The 27,801-nt window shown below is 46.9% G+C and overlaps 1 protein-coding gene across 2 annotated transcripts in view; it reads left to right on the forward strand.

Annotated features, from left to right (window-relative positions):
• Positions 1 to 26,907, forward strand: part of LOC138513920 (uncharacterized) — a 290,696-nt gene extending 263,789 nt beyond the window's left edge. For both annotated transcript variants that reach the window (XM_069629069.1, XM_069629070.1), the window contains exon 4: positions 1 to 26,907. In XM_069629069.1, coding sequence (XP_069485170.1) covers positions 1 to 1,820 — 1,820 coding nt within the window. In that variant the 3' untranslated portion in view covers positions 1,821 to 26,907.
• The last annotated feature ends 894 nt before the right edge of the window (positions 26,908 to 27,801 follow it).

The following is a 27,801-nucleotide window of genomic DNA, read 5'->3' on the forward strand; positions in this document are numbered from 1 at the left end:
ACGATGGGCATAGAAATAATTCCAAGAGCAAGCATGCAAGCTATTCAGAAGAACTAGAAATGAATACAGCGTTATCAGGAAACAATCAAATTGAGTTTTCCCAGCGCACTCAATTAAGAGAATCTACCAAGAGAAACATCCATTTACAGGGGGAGCTAATAAACCCTGGGGAAAAGAGATTGGATGAATGCCTTGAATATGAAAGCAGTTTCAATAAAGACATAACTTTTACCACTCTGAGATCTCACAAAGAAACAAAAGCATACATGTGCGCTGAGCAGGGAAAGGATTTCAGAACATCATCAGCACTGGATACTTATCAGGGAATGTCCAGAAGGGAGAAGCCAGGCAACTACAGTGAACTTGGGAGAATGTTTAATATGTTATCAACCATATCCTCCAATCAGCAAGCACATGTAGGTGAGAGACCATATGCATGTATGGAATGTGGAAAATGTTTCAGGTTTTCAGCATCCTTGCACAGGCATCGACGTGAACACACAGGAGAGAGCCCATACCCGTGCATGGTGTGTGGAAAGAGTTTCAGTACACCATCATCCCTGCTTTGGCACCAACACATACACACAGGAGAAAAATCCTACACATGCATGGTGTGTGGGAAAAGCTTCAGTACCCCATCATCCCTGCTCTGGCACCAACATATACACACTGGAGAGAAGCCACATGCATGTGCCAAGTGTGGAAAGACTTTCAGGTCAAAGTCAAATCTACAAAGGCACCAACGAGTGCACACAGAAATCAAGCCATATTCATGTGCTGTTTGTGGGAGATGCTTCAAAGACACAGCTACTCTGCAGCGGCATGAACAAATACACACAGGACCTAAACCATACACATGTACTGCATGCGATCAAGGTTTCAACGACCCATCATCTCTGCATCGGCATGCACTAATACACACAGGGCCTAAACTATACTCCTGTCCCGAGTGCGGAAAGAGTTTTAATGATCCTTCATCTCTGCACAGACATGAACAAGTGCACACAGTACAAAATACATTCTCTCGTAATGTGTGTGATAAAGGTTTCAGTGATTCAACATCCCTGCACAGGCATGTACAAATACACACAGGAGTGAAACCATTCTCATGTACAGAATGTGGAAAGGGATTCCCTGACCCATCATCTTTGCACACTCACTATCGAACACACACTGGAGAGAAACTTTATCCTTGTACTGAGTGTGGGAAGCGTTTCCTTAGCCCAGCTTCAATGCACAGACACGAGAAATTACATTCAGCAGAAAAGCCATATGTATGTATTGAGTGTGGGATGAGTTTTAGAATCTTATCATCATTGCATGTGCACCAGCGAATACACACTGGAGAGACAGCATACAAATGTACAGAATGTGATAAGGATTTTAAGGCCCAGTCGGCCCTACACAGGCACCAACAAATACACAAAAGGCACAAAGAGAAACCGTATGCTTGTGCTGAGTGTGGGGTACGTTTTAGTGACTCGTTATCCTTGCATAGGCATGAAAGATCACACATAGGAGAGAAGTCATTCCATTGTGCTGTGTGTGGAAAGAGTTTCAGAATCCGTAAATCGCTGCGCATTCATTTCCGAATACACACAGGGGAGAAACCACACACATGTACTGAGTGTGGGCGGAGTTTCAGCGACCCATCATCCTGGCGCAAACACCAGCGAATACATCTAAGGGAAAATTCATATCCATGTGCATTGTGTCGGCGGAGTTTCAGTGATGCGTTGTCCCTGCAGAGGCACAAACAAGTACACACAGCAGAGAAGGAAGGGGACATAGAGGTAATGACATACACCACCGAGAGCTAAGTATTGCAACATGTTTGGCCCCATGGCATTGCAGCAATTTTAAACTCAGCAAGTTCCATTAACAAGGGGTGGTTAATGGCACATATCTCCCATGACAGGAAGGTGTTCAGCACAACTGCACACTGGATGGTGCAAGGGGTGTCAGTATTGTAAACGTTTCTGAAATGTTGCAGAAGCATGCTACAGTGGGACATCATTCTTATCCTGTTAAGGTCTGATATCAGAGGTAATAACGAGAACTCCAAGAAAGAGGACATACATGAGTAGGCCCAGAGAACTGAGCGTAGTGCAGCAGTCTATGAGAAAAGCATGGGTTCATTTCTGGCTTGTACTGTGTCTGCATCCCCTGGCTAACATAAAGGTAAATGCGCATACCAAAAGAATAACATGAAACAAAGATGATTAATATATGGGGACATTATAAATAGTGAAGGAAACGATAAGTTAAGTGATTGGGAAAGCAAGAGAAATTGAAACATGCAACAACGGGAAAGGATGACAATATAGAAAAACATGTACGAATTATAATATCTGAGGTTGAAGGATGGAAACCCACCAGTGTATGGAGCAGCATTAATGCAGGGCTAAGAGTGGAAAGTTCTACGGTGAAGAGGTAACATTAAAATCTGCATTATCCAGGAAAAACGTGCATTTGTTATAAAGCAGTTACTGTATAAGAGAAGGGCAATATATGCCATTGTTGGAGACCTAGTGCTTTGAAATGTGATGGGAGAACTTATGGATGACCTTGGCATAAACGAACAATAGCCATTGTCAAAATGTTAACTACAAATAGAACTCCATCCTCACCGAACAAATGCAACAATTTGTAAGGTGTGTCAAAAGCAACTCCCTGAATTAAGAGAAATGCATAGTATTTAGCATTATGCAGCTAAGGTATTCGCAAACCGAGTTCTGATGCAACAGTCCATTCCTCAAAAGAGAAAAAACAAACACAATCGCCACCCTGCAAACATTTGATTGACAAATAGAAATAATACATTTAAAGAAGAAGAAATGTTGCTTATATGGACCACAGCGAACATATTCCCCTGGAGGAATCCGTGGGGGTGGTAATTACTGCACACCAAAATATGCCAAAGGGATAGGGATATGGGGGACATTTAGTGTGAACACGGGGGGTAGAAAAGATACTGCCACTAAATAACCTACTAAAAACCCATACTTCTGCACACACCATTTGGCTGGTAATTGCAGCTCACCAGAATGTATGAAAGCGATATGGGCGACAGTCAGAACAGTGGGGGTAGGAAAGGTTACTGCCACTAGCCAATCCTACTAAAAAAAGAAACTCACTCTTCTGCATACATCTCTCAAACTCTGAACTAAACACAACCATACCTCTACAGCACAACAAACCGCATGCACTTCCAGTACACAACAACAGTGAAACAAACCACACATAGCCTCGCACAACAGCACATGGTGACTACCAACTGAAAAAACACACCTACGCTCAGTGAACCGTATTAACCGAACTGAAGCTACTAACAGCACATCACAGCTCTCCTGATCAGTCCAACTAACTTACTCCCACCCCTCACCCCTTGTCTTAAAGATCCACCAGAGGGCCAAGTCACCGCACAGGCGGCAACAGCGCACAGTAAAAGAACCATTAACATAACATAACATTATATGCATTGGCAAGATAAAATGGTTTGATCACTAAGAAAGATTGAATACTTCAATCAAAGGTTTTGTATCCTGACTAAAGATGTCCTGTGCCTCATTGTCTTCTGTGAAAGTCCAAGTTGTGGCTGTGATGCTGGAAATGCATTGGAGGGACAGGCCCTCTGTATCCTTGTCCTTTATTGCTTCATCATGTATGTTCTGTCCTGTTTTCTGCACAGGAGTACATGTGGGACTCCTGGCCATGCAGCTCTTCCCCTTTTTGGTTTGGTGAACAGACCCTTGGGATACCCTTATGGCACCCATGGGCGAGAGTACGAACCTGTACTCCTAGTGTATGTTTTTGGGCCCCTGTGTGTGGCCCACAGAGCAGGGTATGGGCTGGTGGCAGTTCCATGCTAAATTTGACAGGTGCACTGAGTGTCCTGCATTTTGGGATACCCAGGCCCTGCCATTGGAATCAGTTGATTCCTGATAGAAAGCAAGATGGCTCCTGGGGCCTCTTGCTTTCTATTGCCTGTTATCTTGTATTCCTGAAGTCCTGGTAAGCCCTGACTCTGTCCCTTCCCCCTGACTGGCTGTTGGGTGGAAGTTCCATATATGGTAGTGTGGGGAAGTCCAGACCAGACTGGCTGGAGCCTTCCCAATGACTGTATGTTGTGGGTACGCCCATGGGGTGGGGCCTGGATGAATGGAGTGTGTGACGAATACGCATTTCATGTTATGGGTGTTTCGTATCTGGTGGTTGACACAATAACTGAAACAGCCCTCCCCGAAACTGGTATGAATGCAGTGTGGCTTGCTGAATGGCAGAGTGCTTGTCCAAATCCACATTCCTTGTTGTGAGTGTCTGGATGGAGAAGAATGGCCTGAATGCACTGTGAGCCTGATTGGCTGCTGAATGCCCTTCTGAATGATTGGTTGCCTGAGTGTGACCCAGCAGAGTGAATGGGAGATCAACAGTACATCTGGGGGCCTCTCACTGAGGGAAATCGTTCAGAAGCTGAAGTTGATATGAAATGCTTACTCTCGAAGCCGAGCCGAAGAAGAAGGTGAACCGCTGTTCCCTTCGGCGTAATCTGAAAGCTGCTGTGCCTTCAAGAAACTGATCCAAGAGAGGACCTGGCTAGGAGACATCTTCCCAAGCTACGAAGGACCATCGTGCACCAGCTGATCTTTGCCAAAGCTCCCTGGACGTCAGGCCCTCGAAAGGCTGCCGACCGGAGACTGGGACCGCCGCGGAATCACGAAGTGAAGCGCCCGGACATTGAAGTCCATCACCGTCGACGACCAGAGCCGCAGTGCTCCATTGCCTAAGAACACTTTGAACGAAGGACTCCCTCGCTCATCACCGACGACCGATTTGTCCCGTCGGAGAAAGTCAAGGCCACCAACGCGCTGAGGATAATCCGCTGGTGGGTTTCCCACCACCCGAAGACCATGAAGATGCTGACGGCGCGACACCCTTGCTGGGCTAAAGTTCTTCAGTATCTCTTTGCGGCAATGAACTATCGTCGAGGTGCGCCGCACGCCTCATCTTTTCACAACGTCCATGACCGATCGTCTACGAGCACCGCCAGGACCGAAGCTGCTGCCTCAACACCTTTGTTCACCATTTCCTCGTGGGATCTCGACGATCTGTGACTCCTGCCTTAAAGGGGTCACTCATGAAGGATCCATCGACAGCCGGACGTCAGACTCTGCTAAACCAGATACTTTAACGCGGTAGAACTTTTACAGAAGGAAATAAGACTCTTATAAGCATTATATGGACTGGGTTTGTATCATATCTTTATTTACAAGTTACCTAGGTGGGGGTATCCTTGCACAGAACTGTGTCTAGGTAGCGGGGCCAGTATTCTGCCAATTGTTTAACCAACTTGTTTTACTCCTAAGTCTATTGTTGGTTCACGTTATTAATTGATTTGTATGCCATTTTAAAATGTCTGCAGTTGACGCATTTTAATGGAATCAGAGTAATAGTGGTACCACATAGAAACTGTATATATTTGCCATTATAGAATTGTCGGAGCACAAAGTGTGTTATTGTATGTGTACATAATCAAAGCCTTATTTATATAAAGACTGTGTTTTCACTCACATAGTGTGTGGACATTACGTTGTGGGTGCTTGAGGACTACACTGTACTTAAGAACCAGCCTTCATCACCTCCTGAGATCTAAGCCTCGATTGCTCGTCCATTGCTACCAACAATAGAGAATCTTGGCTGGTGTGCTCTGTGCCTCGACTCTGCCATATAGAGAGCAGGAGTGCAGATAAACCCCCTCCGGTGCTTTACAGTGGCAGATGCTCATCAATTAAGGACATCGGAAGAAAACAACTGTGCAAATCTATGATACAAATGTTTATAATGACTAAAAACGAAAACACACACACACATATATGAATTAGAGAAAATATTGATATTAAATCACTACAACAATAAATAGATGCATTGTGTAAGCATTTAAACCTGTCAAGATCTATTGGGACATAGCAAGATATAATACAGACATCCCTAAACTACCCACACCAAATACTATGGAGCTGCACCAGTATAGTATTTTAGATCCAAACTGAAACTACCTCCCAACTGAAGAATTACAGGCTAAGTTTCAATTCCTCATTTTTAATCAAAAGGACTAACTGTTTTGCATAAAGATTAGGTAAACTTGAAACACGGTTTCTGAATAACAGTATGGTCAGTTGCTTATAGGTCCTGCTTGTGCACAAGTAACATGCTGCAGAATTCAGTGCTGAACTCAGGATGGCAGAGAGAGCGATACTCTCACCTGATTTGTAAAACAGAGATACTATACTCGTTCAGTAGGCCAACAAATTACTCCAAAAGAAAATGTTTCTAAAGCAGTACTTATAAGCAACTGTTTTGAATTCAATTAATTTTGATAGTAAATCCCCCAGTATGTATGTTTAAAAATAATTAATCTACAATTTGTTGTATCTAAATAGTAAGAATTCAAAAATACATTAATTAGTAGCAATGTTTGCGATATAGTTTATTTGTCAATACTCATGCTCTGTTTAGAACAAATCTGCTGATGGTAACACCACATTTGATATGTGTGTATAACCTACACAGTCCAATTCATAACATTGTGCTATCCAACATTGCAAATATAAAGATGGAAACCAGCCTCAACACATGTAAATAAGAAGCATATATAAAGTGGAATAAACTAACACTGAAAACGTCCACCTTACATGTGGATTTGGAAATAAGGGAGTATATGAACGACTGGCAATTTTCCACACGGAAACAGCAATCCCACTGTGACGGGAGAAGGGAAATATTAAGAAATATTACAGGCTACTAAAACTCCTAGAAAACTCAACAGCACAGGACTAATTAACTTGCCACGCAGCTTCCCCCATACGTAAACATGTAGGTTGTAAAAGCAATGGAAATTATTTGCCAACTACTTGAGCTACAGAAACCACTTTTTTAATACACTGTGTGGCCCTAGGGCTGTGAGTATCGTACTCCCACTTTCTGAAGAGCGCCTGTTAGCATCTGCATGCGCCTTGGTAGGCACTGCAATCGACCTTTGCAAATGATGGTAGATTAGCACAGTGAAGAAACAGGTCACACCGACTACAGAACACCACTGCAAGGATTATGATTAGTCCAATCCAATCATTCCAGCCTATTTACACACCAATCTTTCGTAACACCTGTGAGAAGAAAATAACCTCATTATCTTTAAGAAAATATCAAAGCACAAGACTCTGCAGTGACAAAAAGCAAACCAGATCGCAATTACGGTGGCAAATAAATAAAACATTGTCAGCAATGCAGATCAGCAATTGAAACAATTATCCCTACAGATGACTGACTAGCCATGGTGTACCAGAGCAGCAGTTTTTGTACCACATAGTTTTCAATACAGTCACATGATGACTTACTAGTGGCATTCCAGGGCAGTAGTCTATGTATCACACTGTTTAACATGTATTCCAATGCAGGGGAACTTTAGCATATTAGAGCTACATACATTGTACCACTTGGCTTACTGTAGACAAAGATGAATCATTACATGCCAGGGCAGCCGACTGAGCACCACATAGTTAATAATGCATGCTGGGTAAAGAAGAAGCAGGGAAAGAGGCTGTGCATCAATTGTTTACAGAACATTCAGATGTCCCATGAATTGGCAGCAGACTCTGTATCACATTCTTTACATTACATACGTGAGCATGGCATACTCGGACAGTGCACTCTGTACTTCATGGTTTACAGTACATGCAGATGACAAATGAACGTCAGACTACTAGAGTAGATGATGGTGTGCCAGATAGTCTATAAGTGCATGCAGATAACAGAGGAATGGGTAGTCGACTATATTCCACTTGGTTTACAGTATATGTGGATAGCAGATGAACCATAACATATCATGGCAGTGGACTATGTACCACACACTTTACAGTAAACATACAGTAATCTGTAAACAGTAATAGCAGTATTTGAAAAATATCACGTGCAAACATAAGTAGAAAAATACAGTTTCGATGTGCTATCAGAGAACAGTAAAAAAAGAAACCAATTAATTCCTTTAACAACATAACAGAAAAATGTAGCATAAATGACCGAAATCACAATAATCATGATAGAAACGTGAGCCGCAGAATCTTGAACTTTATTTCTCAGACTAGAAAATACAGATTTTGCAGCACAAACTGTGTTGCATTTTGTTCTTGGTTATGATGTGATCCAGGCAGAGAAACCGTGCAAAAACATATTTATTGTAGTCCAGTGGATTCATTGGATAGTGTGAAAGCATCATGTTCTATATAACTAGTGTGATCCTGAGGACACATCAAAATGTACTGAAAACAATGACCTAAGAATCCCATGGGATATCCAACTACCAATGGAAGCTCATGAACTGCACACAGTCAAAATAAAAGACATAAGTATGGATTGAATGATGCTTTTATCAGTTCCCAGTGATCACCAAATGAAAATTAAAGCACCTTTGATGTATATGATCAAATGCAAGACAATACAATTCAGAAAAAACGCGTATTTATATTTTTTATTCAGCATAGTTTTAATGGGGAAGAACTCACAAGCACTGGTGCCGCCTATACAATTTACTCCATACATCCCCCAGAAAAAAAGCTTTCTTTAGTATCATGTAGATACTAATCAAAAAACTTTAATTCATTTTAGAGACTATGGGCCTCATTACGAGGTTGGTGCGAGTCATGGCGCTATTAGCGCCATGACTAGCACCAATAACGGGACCATGTCCACCCTCGTTCAGTGGGGACTTACCGGTCCAGACCGACCTTGGTGGAACTGGTAAGTCCCCATTGTAAAAGCCATTCCCCATTTGAGCCCCCATAGGGCTCAATGGGAAGGGGGAAGGCGTCATTAACGGTACCGCAAATTGCGGTACCGTTTTTGACCCCGGTATCCCTTAACGGGTCCCGTCCATAACGCCTGGTAAAACCAGGCATTAAGGGAGGGACCCGCTAAGGGACCTCGGAATAGGGCGCAAAGGGATTACCGGCACCGGTGTCATTACCGGTGCTCGGTATCCTTTTGCGCCCACCTCAGAATGAGGCCCATATATATATTTTTCGGTGCACATTTTTTTACCTTAGTAAATCAGCTGCACATATACATTTGTATTGGGCTGATTCACTAAGCTTAATAAAATAGTGCAAGTAAAAATAAATGTACTAAGCGCAAAAAAATGGTGTAAATAGAACTCAAGCCATTTTTGGATTTAAGTGTAATTTACACTATTTCTTTAGCTTAGTAAATCAGCCCCATATATGTATATACACAAAGAGAGAGAGATTTGATAATTAGCTAGCTATGCCAGGCATTACCACCCACACAGCCTATTTACCACTATCAGGAAAAAGGTGACCACACCACCTGAATGCAATCTCTCACAATCCTAACTGATCCTCATGTACATAATACGCCCAGTACCAGCTCATTCTAAAGAAAGGCAAACCATGAGTTCCAGCGTCTGACTCATGTTCGAAACCGCCCGAATGCAGGTGTGCAGTTGATCATTGGCCCCAGACTGTTCAGACCAATCCACAAGGCTTCTTCCATTTCAATGGTTCCACCTCATAGTATGGATCATTTTCAAAGGGGAATGTCCTATCTTTACATCAATCCACCTCAAACAATCTGCAAATCTGACTGTAAATCTCGGTACAATGGTTTGTTGCCCACCAGAAGCAAAAAGGTCCTATTACAGAAGATGTCTGTCTACCGCAAAGCAAGTCACTGGTACAATTGTTTCATATGAGAGTGCTGCCCGGATGTGGAATTCCCTGTGCACAGAATAACTGCACCACCCTGAAATATCGGGTCTTCAGCTGTAAACTAGTCAGTGTTTCTTCGAACTGCGTCTCAGCCGAAATTAACACTTTGTTCATCCTGTTTATCAGATAAAGCTCCCACCAATTCCTAGTTTTGTTTCTCTGGCTGTAGTATTACCAGTTTCTATGAACCCCTATATCTGAACTGTATTTTCCTTTGTACTCAATAAAGCACACTGTTGCCTTTTGGGTCACGTATGTGCCAAACAAAACCTAAACATATCTGAGAAAATCTTTCCCAGCATACCATGTCTCATGAATACGGTGGGGTCCGATGAATGCTCGAATGCAGATAACAGTTGTGTGTCATAACCATTAGTGAGTTGAAATAGAAAAAAATAACCCTGTACCTACACATCAGTAACAACATACACTCGAAGGCACATATATGGATCTAACCTGTTGGCTGTGAAACAAATTAACACCAAAACCAAATCCATAGAATGTGATGAGAACTGCTGCACACTAAGCAGCTCAAACGATAAATGATTCATTTTCCATTGAAGAGTTGTATGTTCCGCTGTTGTAAAGAAATCACAGTGGCACTTCAACAGACACATGAAGGAAGTGACGTCACTTGAATTAAATCGTTTGGCATTCATGAACAAGGTCAGAACGTATACGAAATGGTCTGTGTGGTGCAGTGAACCCAAGTGTCTTAGTCAAATGAAAACTTTCTCCCCCCAATCCCATACGCACACGCACTTTCACTTATTTTGATTGGCATCGTGAATGACCCAATGTGTTGACAGGCAGAGACAAGCACTACTCCTTTGAATTACATTCGGCCCCATTTGGTCATGTTTTCGCCAGAAAGTTATTGTGTGTTCCGCCTCATACCCATACTCTGTGAAGAAAACCAGGATCTCTTTACCACATCTTAATGTGGTGGACAAGTTTGAATACACCTTTAAAAAGCAGGCACCATCATTGGGGATTCATTGTAATGCCACTGCCATGCATGTACCTGGTGGCTGATTTTTTTCACGGTACTCTAGGTTTTGACAATGTGCTTTGTTTGGTAAGACACGTTTATCATTCTTATTATTATTACAATGTCTACTGGAAGCGATCATAAAAAAATGAAAATTGTACCATTTTAGAAAGAGTCAGAGTACAATGTTACTACTATTAAATCATTTTTTTTTAATAGCTTCTTTTGCTGCGTGCACACCATTCTGTTCCTCAAAACGTCTTTCCTTTTTGGAAAGGGTCCTGCTCAGTTTAAAATCAACAGTCTGTTTCTTCTGTGAGCTCCAAGGTGATGCTAGATTTTGTGTGCTGGGCAGTACCACTGAACCTGCACGTATGTTACGGTAATCACAAACAATTTCCACTAAAAAAAGAAAATATCAAGTGCAGTTGTAGACCGTGTAGTCTTGTCCTCTGGTCCCTCACGAGGTCTCTCACAATCCGTCCTCCTTCCACAGACCCTATCCGTGTCCTTCTCACTTCCTCCCATGTGCATAATGCACCCTCAGTGTGACAATGACATTCCTGCAGGACACACACAATTACAATGTATGTCACTGCCAGGCCTGCCCCATCCTCGCAAGATCTCGAGTTAATGCTGCTGTCACTTTTTATTTTTAATCATAAAAAACACAGCACCTTCCTCCAAAGTATCAATTTTTTTCGTAGTCACGCTTCTTTCAGCAATGGGTGGGATGGTTCTAGAGAACACACATCTGACAATAGGACTCTTACTCAGAGAGAGGGGGCTAGCTATAAAGATGCAGAATGAGACAAGGAGACACAGAGGGAGGGCAATCTGACGCATGATACACTGAGGACACTTAGGAGGTAATTCATAGAATTCAGCGCACAAGTGGCGCACGCGGCTGGCGCACAGTGTGCGTGTGCGCCAATCTGGCAGCCGCGTGCTCCAATATCCATTTCCGCGCACAGCGTATTCATGGATTTTAACATCCATTACCAGCCGTGGCGCAGCGACCCTGCAGCAGCACCAGTTACGCCCCCAACCCCTCCCTGTGCGCCATGTACAGCGCACATATCCCATACATGGAGCACAGGCCAGTGGACCAGCATACAGGCCCCTAACCACGAAAACGCCTGTAAAACTCCCCGTGCACCCCTCCGAATACACGTACCCCGCTGCGCGGGGAGAATCACACGCGATTGGCCCTGTGCGAGCGGGGTACGTGTATTTCGGGGGTTTGCGGGAAGTTTCACACGCGATTGGCCCTGTGCGAGCGGGGTATGTGTATTTCGGGGGTGCACGGGAAGTTTCACACGCGATTGGCCCTGTGCGAGCGGGGTACGTGTATTTCGGGGGTGCGCAGGAAGTTTCACACGCGATAGGCCCTGTGCGAGCGGGGTGCATGTATTTAGGGGGTTCGCGGGAAGTTTCACACGCGATTGGCCCTGTGCGAGCGGGGTACGTGTATTTCGGGGGTGCGCGGGTAGTTTCACATGCAATTGGCCCTGTGTGAGCAGGGTACGTGTATTTCAGGGGTGCGCGGGAAGTTTCACACGCGATTGGCCCTGTGCGAGCGGGGTACGTGTATTTCGGGGGTTCGCAGGAAGTTTCATACGCGATTGGCCATGTGCTAGCGGGGTACCTGTATTTCGGGGGTTCGCTGGAAGTTTCACACGCGATTGGCCCTGTGCGAGCGGGGTACGTGTATTTCGGGGGTGCGCGGGAAGTTTCACACGCGATTGGCCCTGTGCGAGCGGGGTACGTGTATTTCGAGGCTGCGCGGGAAGTTTCACATGCGATTGGCCCTGTGTGAGCGGGGTACGTGTATTTCGGGGGTTCATGGGAAGTTTCACACGCGATTGGCCCTGTGCGAGCGGTGTACGTGTATTTTGGGGGTGCATGGGAAATTTCACACTCGATTGGCCCTGTGCGAGCGGGGTACGTGTATTTCGGGGGTGCGCGGGAAGTTTCACACGCGATTGGCCCTGTGCGAGTGGGGTACGTGTATTTCGGGGGTTCGCGGGAAGTTTCACACGCGATTGGCCCTGTGCGAGCGGGGTACGTGTATTTCGGGGGTGCGCGGGAAGTTTCACACGCGATTGGCCCTGTGCGAGTGGGGTACGTGTATTTCGGGGGTTCGCGGGACGTTTCACACGCGATTGGCCCTGTGCGAGCGGGGTACGTGTATTTCGGGGGTTCGCGGGAAGTTTCACATGCGATTGGCCCTGTGCGAGCAGGGTACGTGTATTTCGGGGGTGCGCAGGAAGTTTCACACGCGATTGGCCCTGTGCGAGCAGGGTACGTGCATTTCGGGGGTTCGCGGGAAGTTTCACACGCGATTGGCCCTGTGCGAGCGGGGTACATGTATTACTGGGGTTCGTGTGGAGTTTCACACGCGATTGGCCCTGTGCGAGCGGGGTACGTGTATTTCGGGGGTTTGCAGGGAGTTTCACACGTAATTCCGCTGTCAGAGTGGGGTACGTGTATCCAGTAGGGTGTGCAGGGAGTCCCACATGTGAATTGGCAGTGTGGGTCCTCCCAGGTGTGCCCTCTACCCCCTCCACAGCCCTGCTACCAGCCCACAACACAGGGGACTACCCAGCACCGCTGGTCATGTCCCACACCTAGCCCATCCACCATGGGCATGCCCCCCAGCCAGCCCACATGTCACCTTTCACCAGTGATCACCAACTCATGTCCCCCAGCAGTGAGGCTCAGGCCCCGACTCATGTCCCCCAGCACCCCCACCCCCCAGCATTGACGGGCACCTGCCAGCAGGCCCCGACTCATGTCCCCCAGCACCCCCACCCCCCAGCAGTGGGGCTCAGGCCCCGACTCATGTCCCCCAGCACCCCCACCCACCCAGCATTGACGGGCACCTGCCAGCAGGCCCCGACTCATGTCCCCCAGCACCCCCACTGCCCAGCAGTGAGGCTCAGGCCCCGACTCATGTCCCCCAGCACTCCCACCCAATCAGCATTGACAGGCCCCTGCCAGCAAGCCCTGACTCATGTCCCCCAGCACCCTCACCCCCCAGCAGTGACGCTCAGGCCCCGACTCATGTCCCCAGCACCCCCACCCTCCAGCAGAGAGGGGCAGCTGCCAGCAGGCCCTGACTCATGTCCCCCAGCACCCCCACTCACCCAGCATTGACAGGCACCGGCCAGCAGGCCCCGACTCATGTCCCCCCAACACGTCATCATGATCCACAATCATGGGCCTCATGGCCTCCCAAATCCCACCGCACACCACCCTTGTGCAAAGACCCAACCAAGTATCCCATCCACCCCACATTGAAATGCCCATTACATGATACAACACCCAAATGGCAAGAATGTACATCAACACATGTCTTTCACACACACACAATGGGTGCTGGTGATTGTGAAAACCTACACCGTGACATGCATGAAACCAATGAGAGAATACCACACATCAAAGTAATAAACCAAAATGTATTGAACACAAAAAGAATGTAATCAAATAAAAACATGAAAAAAAAATTGAAAAAAAGATGAAATGCAGCATGTCCAAAACACAAAAAGAAAAACATGATGTCTGAATCCAAATAAATCGAAATGAAAATGTGCCCAAAGTGTCCGGCCACCAAATGAAATCCAAAGGAAACGGAAACAGTAAAATCCATTGCTGCACAATGAGAAAAATAATAATAGATAAATCCACTGTTCAACTATGTACAAAGAAGTAATCCAGGGTCCATGAGCCCAACGAATGAAATGAAACCTAGCAAAAAAACTACCTAATAAAGAACTATACAAAAAGGCAGGGCATAGTCCAAGCACCCCTGTCCTGGAGGCGGTCCTCTTCCACGGCCCCGAGGGTTCACAGGGACGATGCCATGTTGGGCTCCAACTCCCTGCGAATGGCCTCGAGGCACTTGGCCCGCCTCAGTGCCCTCCGCATGGAGTTCTCCGCCTTGACCGTTGTGAGCCGTGCCTCTTCTGCCCGCCGCTGCTCTGCATCTATACGCCGGCCCAACCGCAGCCACACGGAAGACACACCCATTCCAGAATTCTCCTGCCCTCTGGCCGATGCCTGCCCCTCTGATGTCGATGGCCCCGAGCCATCATTGCTCCCACCTAGAGCCTGCTGCTGCTGCTGCTGTCCATGTGCCCTGTCCGATGATGCCTGCACATCCTCCATCAGCTCGTCTCTAGTTGTTGTGGTGTTCACCCCTGCTGGACCGCCGACTCCCGATCCCGACTGTGGCAGGGATCTCCACCAAGCTGTCTGTGTTGGTCAGGCCAGGTCCACGTCTTTTTCACGTTCTTTTTCAAGGCAGACGGTGAGTCACGCATGTATTTTCCAACTGTGGTGGCCCCCGTGTGTCGCGTACCCCAGGCTGCGTGTAACACGCGTACGCTTATTTTTGTGTTTCTGGGTGCCACAGCGTAATAGCCTCGAGGCACTTGGCCCGCCTCAGTGCCCTCCGCATGGAGTTCTCCGCCTTGACCGTTGTGAGCCGTGCCTCTTCTGCCCGCCGCTGCTCCGCATCTATACGCCGGCCCAACCGCAGCCACACGGAAGACACACCCATTCCAGAATTCTCCTGCCCTCTGGCCGATGCCTGCCCCTCTGATGTCGATGGCCCCGAGCCATCATTGCTCCCACCTAGAGCCTGCTGCTGCTGCTGCTGTCCATGTGCCCTGTCCGATGATGCCTGCACATCCTCCATCAGCTGGTCTCCAGTTGTTGTGGTGTTCACCCCTGCTGGACCGCCGACTCCCGACTGTGGCAGGGATCTCCACCAAGCTGGCTGTGTTGGTCAGGCCAGGTCCACGTCTTTTTCATGTTCTTTTTCAAGGCAGACGGTGAGTCACGCATGTATTTTCCAACTGTGGTTGCCCCGTGTGTCGCGTACCCCAGGCTGCGTGTAACACGCGTACGCTTATTTTTGTGTTTCTGGGTGCCACAGCGTAATGCGGATTCATTTTTCCACGCACGTGGTCTACCAGGGGTTGCGTGCACGTGCACTTTTGTTTTTGGGGTGCCTGTGCATTGCGTGACCCGTCATCTTCCCCCAGAGGTCACATACAGCCTTGCTAGAGCACTAGGGTACGAATTCCATCTAGTACCCTACCCCTTTCACCCCAATTGCCCAGGAAAATTGTTTACTGCAACTCCCATACGCACAACAACATCAGTACCATGGTTGGGAGGCGACCAAGCAGTAAGGGAGGCAAAGGTGGCCGACCTCCAAAAGGTGGGCGTGGTGGGCGCGGTAGGGGATGTAGCCAGGATTTGCAGGGTGCCCCTAGAGCCCCATGTGTGGAGGACCAATCGGGGGCACCTATGCCCCCGCCCCATGGTTGTGGGAAACGTAGCTGACACCATCCCAGCTCAGCCCTTGTTGGACCGGCCCATTTTGTCACCTAAACCGGCACAGGATGACTCCCAGGCTGACTTCCAGGTCAGCAAGTCTAATCCACGTGTGGCGGTGAAAGTTGCTGTCATCAGGCCGTGGATCTGGGGAAGCAATGTCATCTGCTGCACAAAGTAGCCAGGGTGGGGAGGCTGCAGGGGCAGCTGCAGCTCAATCCACCCCAGCTCCGAGTCTCCCAGCCGGGACAGTGTCGGTCCAGGTCCATCATGCCGATGTTGGCCCTGCTGACATCACCCTGCAGCCAATGCCTGCACCAAGACCTATGATCATTGTGCCTTTACAGGCTTCTAGTACCCAGTCTACCAGCGCTTCGGCCCCTACTGACCAGATCGGCGTAAGCCACTCAGGATCCGCACCACCTTACAAAAAGAAGAAGAAGGGTGCTCTTGCACTACAGGCTGAGACCCCATTCACGGCTACACACTCCGGCACGTCAAGGAAGCCTAGCTTCAATGACGCCGAACTTGATGCACTTGTGGCCTATGTGTCGGCACATAGCCGCGAAATGTTGGTGACTGCAGGCTGTAAGACTACGACTGCTCAACGTAGGGCCCACTGGCAGACCATCGCGGAGCACATTAGTGCCCTTGGATTTGTGAGGCGCACAGCTGATGATTGCTACAAGCGGTGGAATGACCTGAAACGCAGAGCAAAGAACAAGCTGGCTTCCAATCATGCCTCTACTCTGGTGACTGGCGGTGGGTCTCCACCAGAGGACGACCAACACACTGAACATGAGCCTGTTGCTGGAACCTTCATCACAGAGGAACAGATCCAAGGCGTGGGAGACCTACCAGATTATGAGCCATTGTCTGGTGAGTGCCCATGCAAGTGTGTGTAATCCATGTGTATGTTTCTTGGGTGATGTGTAATGATTGAGTGCCAGGTGAGGGTGTGTACTCCTGAGTGGTATGGATCACCCATGTGCTTCCTCCAAACCATTCACCGGCCTTGGGTTTGGGTATGACAGTATTCCTTCTGACCACAGTAGCCAATTAGCGCCACATTACTGCAGTTGCCCTTGAACTGTCATCTTGCAACAACATTGTTCTGATTTTTCAGTGTTCTTTTAGCCTGATTGTTTCAATCCTCCCATTTTTGCAACACATTTTTCTGCCCTAATGCCACATATGTGACATGCTTCAGTCATAGATTACACACCACATTGGCCCACATGTATTACCTTGTTATGGGAATGATTTGACCACTCAGGCTGATTGAGTAAGGGCCTGCTCACATTAATTTTTGGGGCCTGTTTGAATGTGGAACATGATTGTTGTTTCCTGTCATGTTGAAGTGACCAACCATTGATGTATCCATCTGCCTGCCATCACTGTATTATTGTACACTGGATGTGTTGCAGTGTGTGGCACATGCATATTTTGTCACACTATTTTGCATTTTTCATCTCATCATGTCCATCTCACATGGATGGGTGACAGTACTCATTCACTGACATATGGCTGTACGTGTCAAATGTACCATGGCTATGCTACATGCCATCTGTGTGCTGGCATGTGTCGTGTATGTGTATTGGACATGCCATTCACAGGCTAATGTGTGATGCCAGTGCTATCCAGCATGCAGAAAATGTGTTGCTTTTCCATCTTGGTGTCCTCAGTGTCTGCTTTTTGCCTCCCCTTCCAACTCATTGACAGTGCATGCATGCCAGGGTTATAGTCATGTGGAACATGTGTAATTCATTTACTGGATCTCTGGCTTGTCAGGCCTATGTGTGTGCTATGGTGCTAATGCCTGCTTCCATTTGTTGTCTTTCATGTTTTTTGCAGGTGATGACGCACTTGATGCTGTAGAGGTGGAGGAGATGGTGCAGACCCAGGAGGAATCTCAGCCACGACCGGGCACCAGTGGAGGACGTGGTGTGGTGGTGGGTGAAAACCCAATCCTCCTGCAGACCATACTGTCCAGGGGTGTCTCTGGGTGCACCCCCCCCCAGACCTCTATAATTCAGGTGCTGAATTGGATGATGAGACTTATGTGCTGTCGCAGGTGAGTGTTTCTGGCAGGGATGCTGTTCTGTCCAACCCACTTGCACCAGGGGTAGACCCCTCTATGGGGATGTCAGTGTTGGTAACTCCGCCTTTGGCGGTTACGGATACAGGGTCACACTCCACAACATCTGATCCTGTTCCTGGGCCAGCAGATCAGAGGGGGAATGCAACCTGCAGCCTCAGGCAGTGCCAGCACAGCAAGGTGCAGATCACCTTGCCCCAAACAGGTGTGGTGCCCACCGACGCGGTGGCCGTGCGCCACCAGGCAATACTGTATGGGAAAACTCCATGTACGGTATAGCAGCACAACAGGGAGCATCGGTTGAAAGGATGGCTCAGGCAATGGAGAGGGTGGCCACTTCCATTCTCCCCCCTGAAAGGCAGATGGAGCTCCAACAGCAGGCAACAGAGTCCATTTGCCAATCACACAGGGAGGACATGTTGACGTCCAACAGGGACCGACGGGCGGCACTGGAGACTCTGCGCGAAGCCATATCTGTAGAGTCCCAGGGCCACAGGGAAGCCCTGATGTTAGGACTCCATTTCCTCAGGGAGAATCTTGTTGAACTTGAGGCTTCCTGAAATTTTAGGGCAGAACAGCAGCTGGAGCAGCTCACACGTTCGCTCTCAGCTGAGCTGCAGGCAACTCGTGAGGAGATCCGGGGCATCACGCAAGGCCATGCGTGCAGAAATGCAGGCAACCCGTGTGGTGCTGCATGGGGATCTCCGTACTATCATCCTCCAGAACCAGACCTTCCACACCTGCATGCTTGCTGTCATGGAGGACCATACCAGGGCTTTGCATGGGCTGCCTTCCATAGCACCGTCACCTGCTGATGTGTAGCAGCAGAGGGTGCAGAGAGCGACAGCAGTTCTCCCACATTGGCGTAGCCGTGCAGGCCATGAGCCCATGGAGGTATTTTTTTTTCCTGCAACATCCACGCAGGTTGGTGTTGGTGTGCACCCTGTCCTCGAACCTCATGGGTGCCCCCCCCCCGGCCCACACATGGCCATTTTTTATTTTTTTAAAACATTTTTTTTTACAGTGTGTTGCCTTGTGTGGCTCCCGTGGGCATCCACTGTATATTCCAGCTGGGCACATGCAGGCTTGTCCTGTGTTTGGGTTAGATGCTTGGGTTCCTGACACACACACCCCTCCTGCTTCCCCTTTCCATGGGCTTGCAAAGGGTGTCACCAAGTGACAGTGACTTACACAGTGACATTGGGCTCCCATGAGCTGTGTGGGCAGTCTATGGTCAAAACTGTGTGGACATCCCTAGTGGGGATTGTTGTTGTATTGAACACTGCATGGTGTATTAATATTTGCTTGTGCATCCATGTCTTCCTCCTTATTCACAGGTACCTTCTTCATGTCTTCACAAAGCCGTCTCCTTTGCAGATGCAGTTCATCTTGTATGCAGTACCCTGACACATTTGCCTGACACCAACCCTCTGCAGTTGGAAGGGGTCGATGTGCTGGCTTATTCAGGTTGCAAGATTTGCACTACTTTGATTTTGTACTGTCATATTTTGCCACTGTTTCATCCTGTGTTGCTGTATTGTGTTGCTGGTAAGTATTTGTTCATCTGTGCTGTTAGTTATTGATTACTGGGAGCATATTGTCTGTGGCCTGTTTCCATTTGGGACAGTGCACTTTGTGATACTTGTGTCATGTGTTGTGCATTCATTTGTTTGCTTTCACATTGCATGACATGCCATGGTGCGTTGGGTAGCTGAGATGGGGAGGGGTTGGGTGACATGGCACTATTTTCATGTTGTATTTTTCAAGGGGGTAGTCTTTCATGCAGCATAAATGTATGCCTTTTTGTGCACAGCATTGGTTGTCTTTCAGTAGGTAGGGATGCACAATGTAACACTTCCAGGTGACCAATCTCAGGCTGGTATGGTTATGACAGTTGACTGTCCCTTATGTCATCATCATTGATTGTCAGCTGGTATGTGCCAGGGCTGTGTGCACTCCACAGGGGTGTGATTTTAGGTGAAGTAATTAGCCACCAGCTGCGTACGGGCTGCCTCACCACGTGCCCTTTCCCCTCCCATGCGCAGCGGCCGTGCATGTGGTTGGGGATGTGGGGGCACCACAATGTCCACCCGCAGGCCCCGGTGTGTTGCAATGTTGTGCAGGACACATGCTGCCACTATGATCCTGCACACTACTGGGGGTGCATATAGCAGCTGCCCAACAGAGCAGTCAAGGGAGTGAAAGCGTGACTTGAGCACTCCCAATGTGCGCTCCACTATGCCCCGGGTTGCAATATGGGCTGTGTTGTATCTTATGCCGCCCAGCTTCTAGGTCGCGGTTTAGGGGTGACATTCTGAAAATGAAACTGTCATGGGTGGACCCTGGATAGTTGGCATATACTGAGGTGATGATTTCCTTGCCATCACATACTACCTGCACGTTGATGGAATGCCAGTGCTTGTGGTTTCTATAGATATGCTCAGTTGCCCTGGGAGGACATAGAGCCACATGGGTGCAATCAATGGCACCTAGCACTTTGGGGAAGTGTGCCACCCCGTAAAAGTCCTGGACGGCAGCCTGCCTTTCTGTAGGTGTTCTGGACATGTATATGTGCCTGCGGACTGAAGAGCGTGCAGACATGATGGCCAACACCTGGTATAGGCAGCGTGACTGCGTGGCCTGTGACACCCCCCCCCCCCCCACTATGGCACTTGTCCGCTGAAATGAACCAGTGGCCAAGAAGTGCAGTACATTGAGCACCTTTTCCAAGGGGCTCAGTGCTTGGGAGCACAGGGTGGGTGGTGTGAAGTCATCCTCCCACTCACTCACCAGGTTGAGTATTATGTGTGGTGGGAACCTGTACATCCCATACACCTGGTCATCAGGCAGCCCAAAAAGACTGGTCCTGGGTGTAAAAATTCTGGGCCTGGCTATCCTCCTCCTCCTGCGGTGTCCCACAACCACTGCTGCGAGGAATGGTATATTCATCGTAGCGTCTGAGCTTGTTTGTTGTTTGCGCGCACTTCTATGCTGAGCGGGGCCGCGTATGCCTGCTTCCTGCTGGCGTACGTGTTTCCGGATTAGCGCGTCTTTGTTGGCACACGCGTTTCCCCTGTTCGATTCCATGAATACGTGTTGTAGGCGTGTGTGTGGGCGTTCTGCGCATTTACCTCCTGTACTTCACCCGTAACGCCCACATTTTCACGCGTTGTTCCCCATTCCGTGTGTTACACCCCGTGTTCCGCCTACTTTTGTTGTGTGCGCCGCGCTATGTGCGCTTTCGGTGTGCGCGTAGCGCACGCCGTTTGATGACGTGTGCACCTGCGTGCGCCATGCAGGATTTTAGCGCATATCCCAGGAGTAACACGCGCACGGACTTCCATGAATAGATGTGCGCGGCTTTCGCACGCTTTCGCAGGCTTTAGCATGCTTGCGCGGCGAACATTAATTCCATGATTTGGCCTGTAAGTTTGTCAACATTTCTGTTCTGTTCCATATTTTTCAGTATTTCACAACCCTAAGGATGTAAATCGAAATTGCATAAAAACGGTATCTTCCAAGAGTTACCCTAAAAAAATTGTTTTTCATATGGATAATTAGTGTTGTTTTTTTGTATTGTTCTCCGCCTTCCATGGGGGTCCAGGATACCTTGGTGTATTTGTATTTGTGTATTTGCATATACATTTCTATTCAAAGGCTGCCGTATATACAGTAGGTTTGCCACACTGAACGCAAATTCAACCCCAATAGTGTTCGCCTTATTCTGGAGGTAGAATATGCTTGGGTAAAGATAGTGATTTTTCCAAGTGCAATTTAAGTCTACTATAACCCCTGTTGGCACCATATGGGTTAATGTTTGCTTTTCAGAAGCTGATCGAAATAAAGCTAGTGGCCTGTTCTCTGAGGAAATATCCTCATTCAGGTTTGTTAATCACATTCTTTGTGCCTGCTCAGAAGGACCGTCATTATTTCACCAGAAGGTACCGAAAGATGTCAATACATTTACAGTGGATAGAGTATGGAATCACATCCCAATACTATGATATGGCCTAGGATATTTTCTTGACTTTTATGGAGTTTGTGAAGTGCATAAAACACAAAAGTGGGAGATTCCTGCTGCTCAAATATGCATTTTCATTGTTTCATATGACTCCATTCTCTGCTGCTTCCTTAATCTGTTCTATTATCAGAGTTTTTATTTCTGTAGAATGATCCTCTTTCAGTTTCTGATAATATTGTGTGTTGTGAATGAACTGGTATAAAATATTGTCATATTTTTCTACATCCATCCTGATTTTCCCTCCTGCTTCATTATCCTGTTTTAATACAACCTATGTTTCTTTATTTAAGGCTATCTTACTTGTCGTTCCTCTTTTTCAAATTGTTTGTTGGCAAACATTACTCTGATAGATGTTCTCTAATTATATTCTGATTCCCTTTCTAGAAGTGAGGATTTCTGGTTGCATAGACTGATCTTGAGGTGTGCAATGGGGATATAAGCCTCAGCAGTTTGTGGTTAAGCGTTTCTAGTATATTATACCTATGAAACAATATTTTCCGTATGATGTACAATAGAAATGTCAAAATCTTCAATTCAATATTTAGTTTAGGTTGTACCTGAGTGAGAATGAACCATGTTTCACAAGACAGAACGGCTGTTCAATGTATATATAGTTGTTTATTTGAAACATTAAATATCTGCATACTTAATGACAACAGGCCCCATCTGAGTGCAGAAGGTGCAACGTGTGCCATGGTTCTCTTATTCCTCTGTCTGGTTGAATGGTTGTTTTCCATGTGTTCCTCTTCCTAAAAAAGGGTGAGAGTTCTTATTGCTACCTTAAGCCCTATATTTATTGGGCTGTTCCTTCTTGGATGTGCCATTGGTAAGGATTTGGAGAAGGTCACACAACAGTGGTTCTTATTTCTGTTAAAGTGGCCCCCTCCTCTGCCTTAGTGATACTCAAGCCTAGTTTTCTGCACCGGCTGCTGCCAAGTAGGATTATACCTATTTTTCTTTAAGAGTAGTGATATCTTTCTGTAATTTGTTCTAGATTTCTCATCAGTTTGGAATTTGCTTGCATGTCAGGTATGTTCGTATTTTGCAGGAGTTGTTCATACCACCTTAAAATGTAGTTATTTTTTCGAAATTATCATATTTAAGTTCTAGATTGGGAGGTCATTACAATTATGTTTCTGAAAAAGTCGCTTTAATTGGGGACTATTGAAACACTGTGTGTCTTCTTTATTTTTTTAAGTTTCACCCTCACAGCTAGAGAGCGTATTATATTCTTGTTATCCTTTAAGTGAATATTGTTAGGGGGGAAAGCAATCCTTATCCTTATTCTGGTAAACCAGAATTGAGTGTCTTACTATTTGTATGTCTTCTTTATTTTGCTTTTTGCAAATTTTTCTGATACTTTTTTATTTTTTATTTCATTGTCATATGGTTATTTTCAAACTTTTGACAAACAATACACAAACAGACATTAAGTTAAAACATTAAGGATGGGTAAATATAAAACCAATTTGATAAAACAAATCCAATTTTCCATATACACAGTGAATTCATTCAAGTTTCAGAGAGCTTAAAAAACCAACAACAGGAGATCCCAGGTGGTGGGAGGCAGAGGTGGACGTGTGTAGACGTATCCGTCTCCCACCGGGCCGCACTTGCAGTTTAAATTAAAGCATTGTGTGAAGGGACAAAGCGCCACTCCCAGCGACCCCGCAAGAGTAATGAAGCAGTAGCAGGCACGAGGAAAGCTCCCGTAAATGGTACAAGGTGGGAGAGTGCTGCCGAGGAGTGGAGCAGCTGACTGGGCGAGCAGCCGCAGCCCGCAGGGATCCGATGCAGAAATGGAACAGGCAGATCGGTAGCCGAGAGTGGAAGCAGCTGTGGCAGTGGACAGCATTGCAAGGCCATTGCTGAGCAGAACTCCGCCCATAAATCAAACACAACAACATCAAAGAAAGGAGCTGTAAGGAGCCCCAGAGCCGGCAACGCAGTGGGAAGGAGGTGTACTAGAACCAGAGCGCCGGTTCACAGACTGGAAGGCTGAAAGACCCCAGAAATAAATCACAATACCCCATATTACAGCCAATCAAGTGGGGGTGACGAGGCAGAGGGGTGAGCCTGCACTGGGAACTACACAGAGGCAATAAAGGGCTCCAGCTCCGGCGGAGGTTCCCCCAAGGTTGTGGGAGCCCCATAGGAAGTATAAGGAGACATTGGAGGATCGAGGGGCCATATCTGGACAAGATTTGGTGGGACAGAGGGTGCTACAGAGCATAGAGGAGGGTACGCAGAAATCAGACGAGGCCCTGGAATATCTCTCGCGCCTCTCACATAATTTGGAACTCCAGTGCGAAGATTTGGAGAATCGGTCTCAGAGATCTGACATTAGGATTAAAAACTTCCCTGAGTCGATCGCAGATGTGGACTTAAAGGCCACAGTACAACAACTGTTTGGCGAGATCCTGGCAACAGACTCAGAAGAAATGGTGCAGATGGACCGTATTCGTAGAGAGGGCACGCGAGAAGGGGGAACAGGGCTCCCGACCAAGAGATCTTTTGGCAGCGATTACATCATACACCCAGAAAGAACAGACGAGGGGTGGAGTAGAGGTGGAGTGTACCAGGATCCAATCACTCTACACTACAGAAGAGAAGGCAGATGGGCCCAGTGGTGAGGTTTCTGGCACAGAAACCAGTTCGATGTAAATGGACTTTTCCGTGTGGCCTCCTATTCTCTTGGGAGGGACGACAACATAGGATCACGACCTGTGAGGAAGGGGAACAGATTTTGAACTTGCAAGAAGAAGCAGCGGAGGGTTGTGATGCTGGTCAGCGGGGAGGAGAGGCTAAAAAGAAGGCTGTGGGACTGGAAGATAGTAGTGAGAAAAGGAAAGAGCTATTTTCAGAACATGAAGAAAAAAAGGTGCAACAAGTAAGAGGGAAGACTTTTTCATGTGAAGCGCATACATGGGAAGGAAGTGGCTACACAAGGATATCCTGTAAGGGGGACTACCGCAATCCGGGGATAAGACCTATACACGTACAATGGGTTGACAGCGGTGGGGATATGGTTGGAGGGGAGGATAAGGTGGGATCCGAGAGTAGGGTTAAGCAATCCCCACAGTATTTCTCTGTGACTATATGAGGGCCAGGCACGGTGGTCAATACGCCTGAGCGGCCATAGGTACCTGCGTCCTCCTCACGGGAAATGGAGGGCGGGGGCAGCAGGGTGTCATGGGGGGCAATGGTTTAGAGTTCATAAAGGTCGCAGCATTTGGTGAAGGGTGATGGGGTCTGGAGATGGGGTGCCGCCAGAAGAAAATGTTGGGTACTTTTAAGAATCAGGCGTTGGTGGGAACATTGCAGATCTGTAACTGGTGATGGCTTACAAATGATGTTTAATGTGAGGGGGCTGAATACCCCTACAAAGCGAAAGAAGGTGGAGGGGCATTTGAAGGTAGAGAAGCCAGGTGTCATTATGTACCAGGAAACACATATAAGAAAACGGGATAAGGATAAGATTAGAATTAAGGGCTCCTCGCATTTGTACCCGGCCAATGGTGGAGACAAAACAGCTGGGGTCCATATTGCAGGGTGGAGGGACAGGTTTAATTCTTGTATCAGGACCCAGAGGGGAGGTTTTTATTGTTGAATGTCAGTATAAGCAGGTATAATTACACATTGGTAATGGTTTATACTCCAAACACTGGTCAGGATGGATTTTTGAGAGGGGTGCTGTTGCGATTGGAAAGCTATGTGAAAGGGGATATAATTATGACAGGGGATTTCAATTTGTCATGGGTCCCTCAAATGGACATGAGTTCCTGGGCATTACAGCAAGTTAAGGGCCTGACTAAGGCTCTGAAAACAAAAATGACCATGTTAGCCTTAGATGACGTATGGCAGGCACTAAAGGGGCAAGCCCAAGGATATACTTATTATTCCCACGTACATGCATGAGGTGACCTGCCACAAAGATGTGTTGGGCGAGGTTGTAGTGAGGAAAAGAAAACTCTTGGAGTACGGTAACAAATCTGGCCAATTTCATACTAGGATCAGTAGGCCTTCTGGGATCCAACCCTATCTAACCTGGAGTCCTCACAAAAAAGACAGGTGGCTAATAACGAGGGCTCAGTTTGATTCCCTTCATCTGCAAGGGAACACAGCCAATTGGAAAGGATTCCCAGACTCTGCTGGCTGTCCGGTTTGTAGTCATCACCGTGAAGATATGGCTCATGTATTGTTTTTCTGTACTGGTTATGTTGACATCCGCAGAGCAACCCTGACACCTACCCTTAAGAAGTCTGAGATCCGTCATTATAAAGGAGCACTCGTTTTTCTTTTGAGTGCAGACACGGTCTTCACGGCCTGGGCTTTGCTCACCTTCCTGAAAAGAGCAATGTATTTCAGAAAAAGTCTGTTGAGGCTCCAGGGAGATGGAAGCCAATAATGAGGAATGTAACATTGGAGGAATTATTTTTATAATGTGTCTTTTTTAATCATTGGTCATGTAAACATTGGATTTTATGGAGAAGCGATTATGTAATATTTATTAATTTTATCCTATTGTGCCCCATTTTTAAGAATGCTCACAACTGTCGTCCGCATAGGATTTTAGGCATTATATACAAACTGTGTAACTTTTTGACTGTGTGTAATATTGTTTTTTGACGTTTGATGGATTTTCTACATCCGAATAAACTTGTATGACTGACTGACTGGCATCCTTTTCCAGTATAGATTATATTTGTGTCTCCACGAGATTGGTAGGGAAAATAAACAACATGGAAGTGGGGCCCATCTCCTTGTCGGATCATGCCTCGCTCCTAGTGTCATTTTCATTGGGGGATGCCAGTGGGGGTACCTGGAAGTGGAAGTTTCCCATGGAATGATTGAGCGACCAGGTCATGGCGGAGTCTATCAGAGATAAGATAGAACAATATTTTAAGGAAATAGAATCTTCCAATATTGCGCCAGAAATGGTTTGGTATGCATTTAAGGCTGTTTTGAGGGGCCCGTTGATAGCCATGAAAGTAGCAAAAGATAAGCAAATGCGAGCGTGGGAAGACAAATTAGAGGGGAAATTAAGAGAGACCCAAGGGGAACTTGCTAAAACCCAAAATAAGAAGCTTCAGTGGGCGCAGAAACATATCCAAGGCCAGTTAGAAGCATTGCGCACGAAACGGACTGAAAAAGCATTACGGTATACGAAACAATGGTTCCATGTAAAGGCCAATAAAGTGGATAGGCTACTGGCAGGGCAATTAAAAGAGAAGGTGCGTTCACAAAGGATCATGAAACTCCAAAATAGAAGAGGGGAGCTGCAGACAACAAACAAGGATATTGGGGCTATTTTTCAGGAATTCTATCAGTCGCTGTAATCCACAGATGACCCCTTGAGCTTGCGACAGGAAGAGTTTTTAGCGAAGGGTTTGTTACCACAAATTTCTGAGGCTGAAAAGGAACTACTGGGGATGGACATACAGGATGAAGAGGTTAAATGGGCAATTAAATACTCCCCAAAAATAAGGCCCCGGGCCAGGATGGGTACCCGGCAGGCTTTTATAGACAATATTTAGATATCTTAGCTCCAAAACTTGTGAAATGG

This window comes from Ambystoma mexicanum, chromosome 12 (genome assembly GCF_040938575.1).
Source record: "Ambystoma mexicanum isolate Mex_15411 chromosome 12, UKY_AmexF1_1, whole genome shotgun sequence".
In the NCBI taxonomy this organism is placed as follows: domain Eukaryota; kingdom Metazoa; phylum Chordata; class Amphibia; order Caudata; family Ambystomatidae; genus Ambystoma; species Ambystoma mexicanum.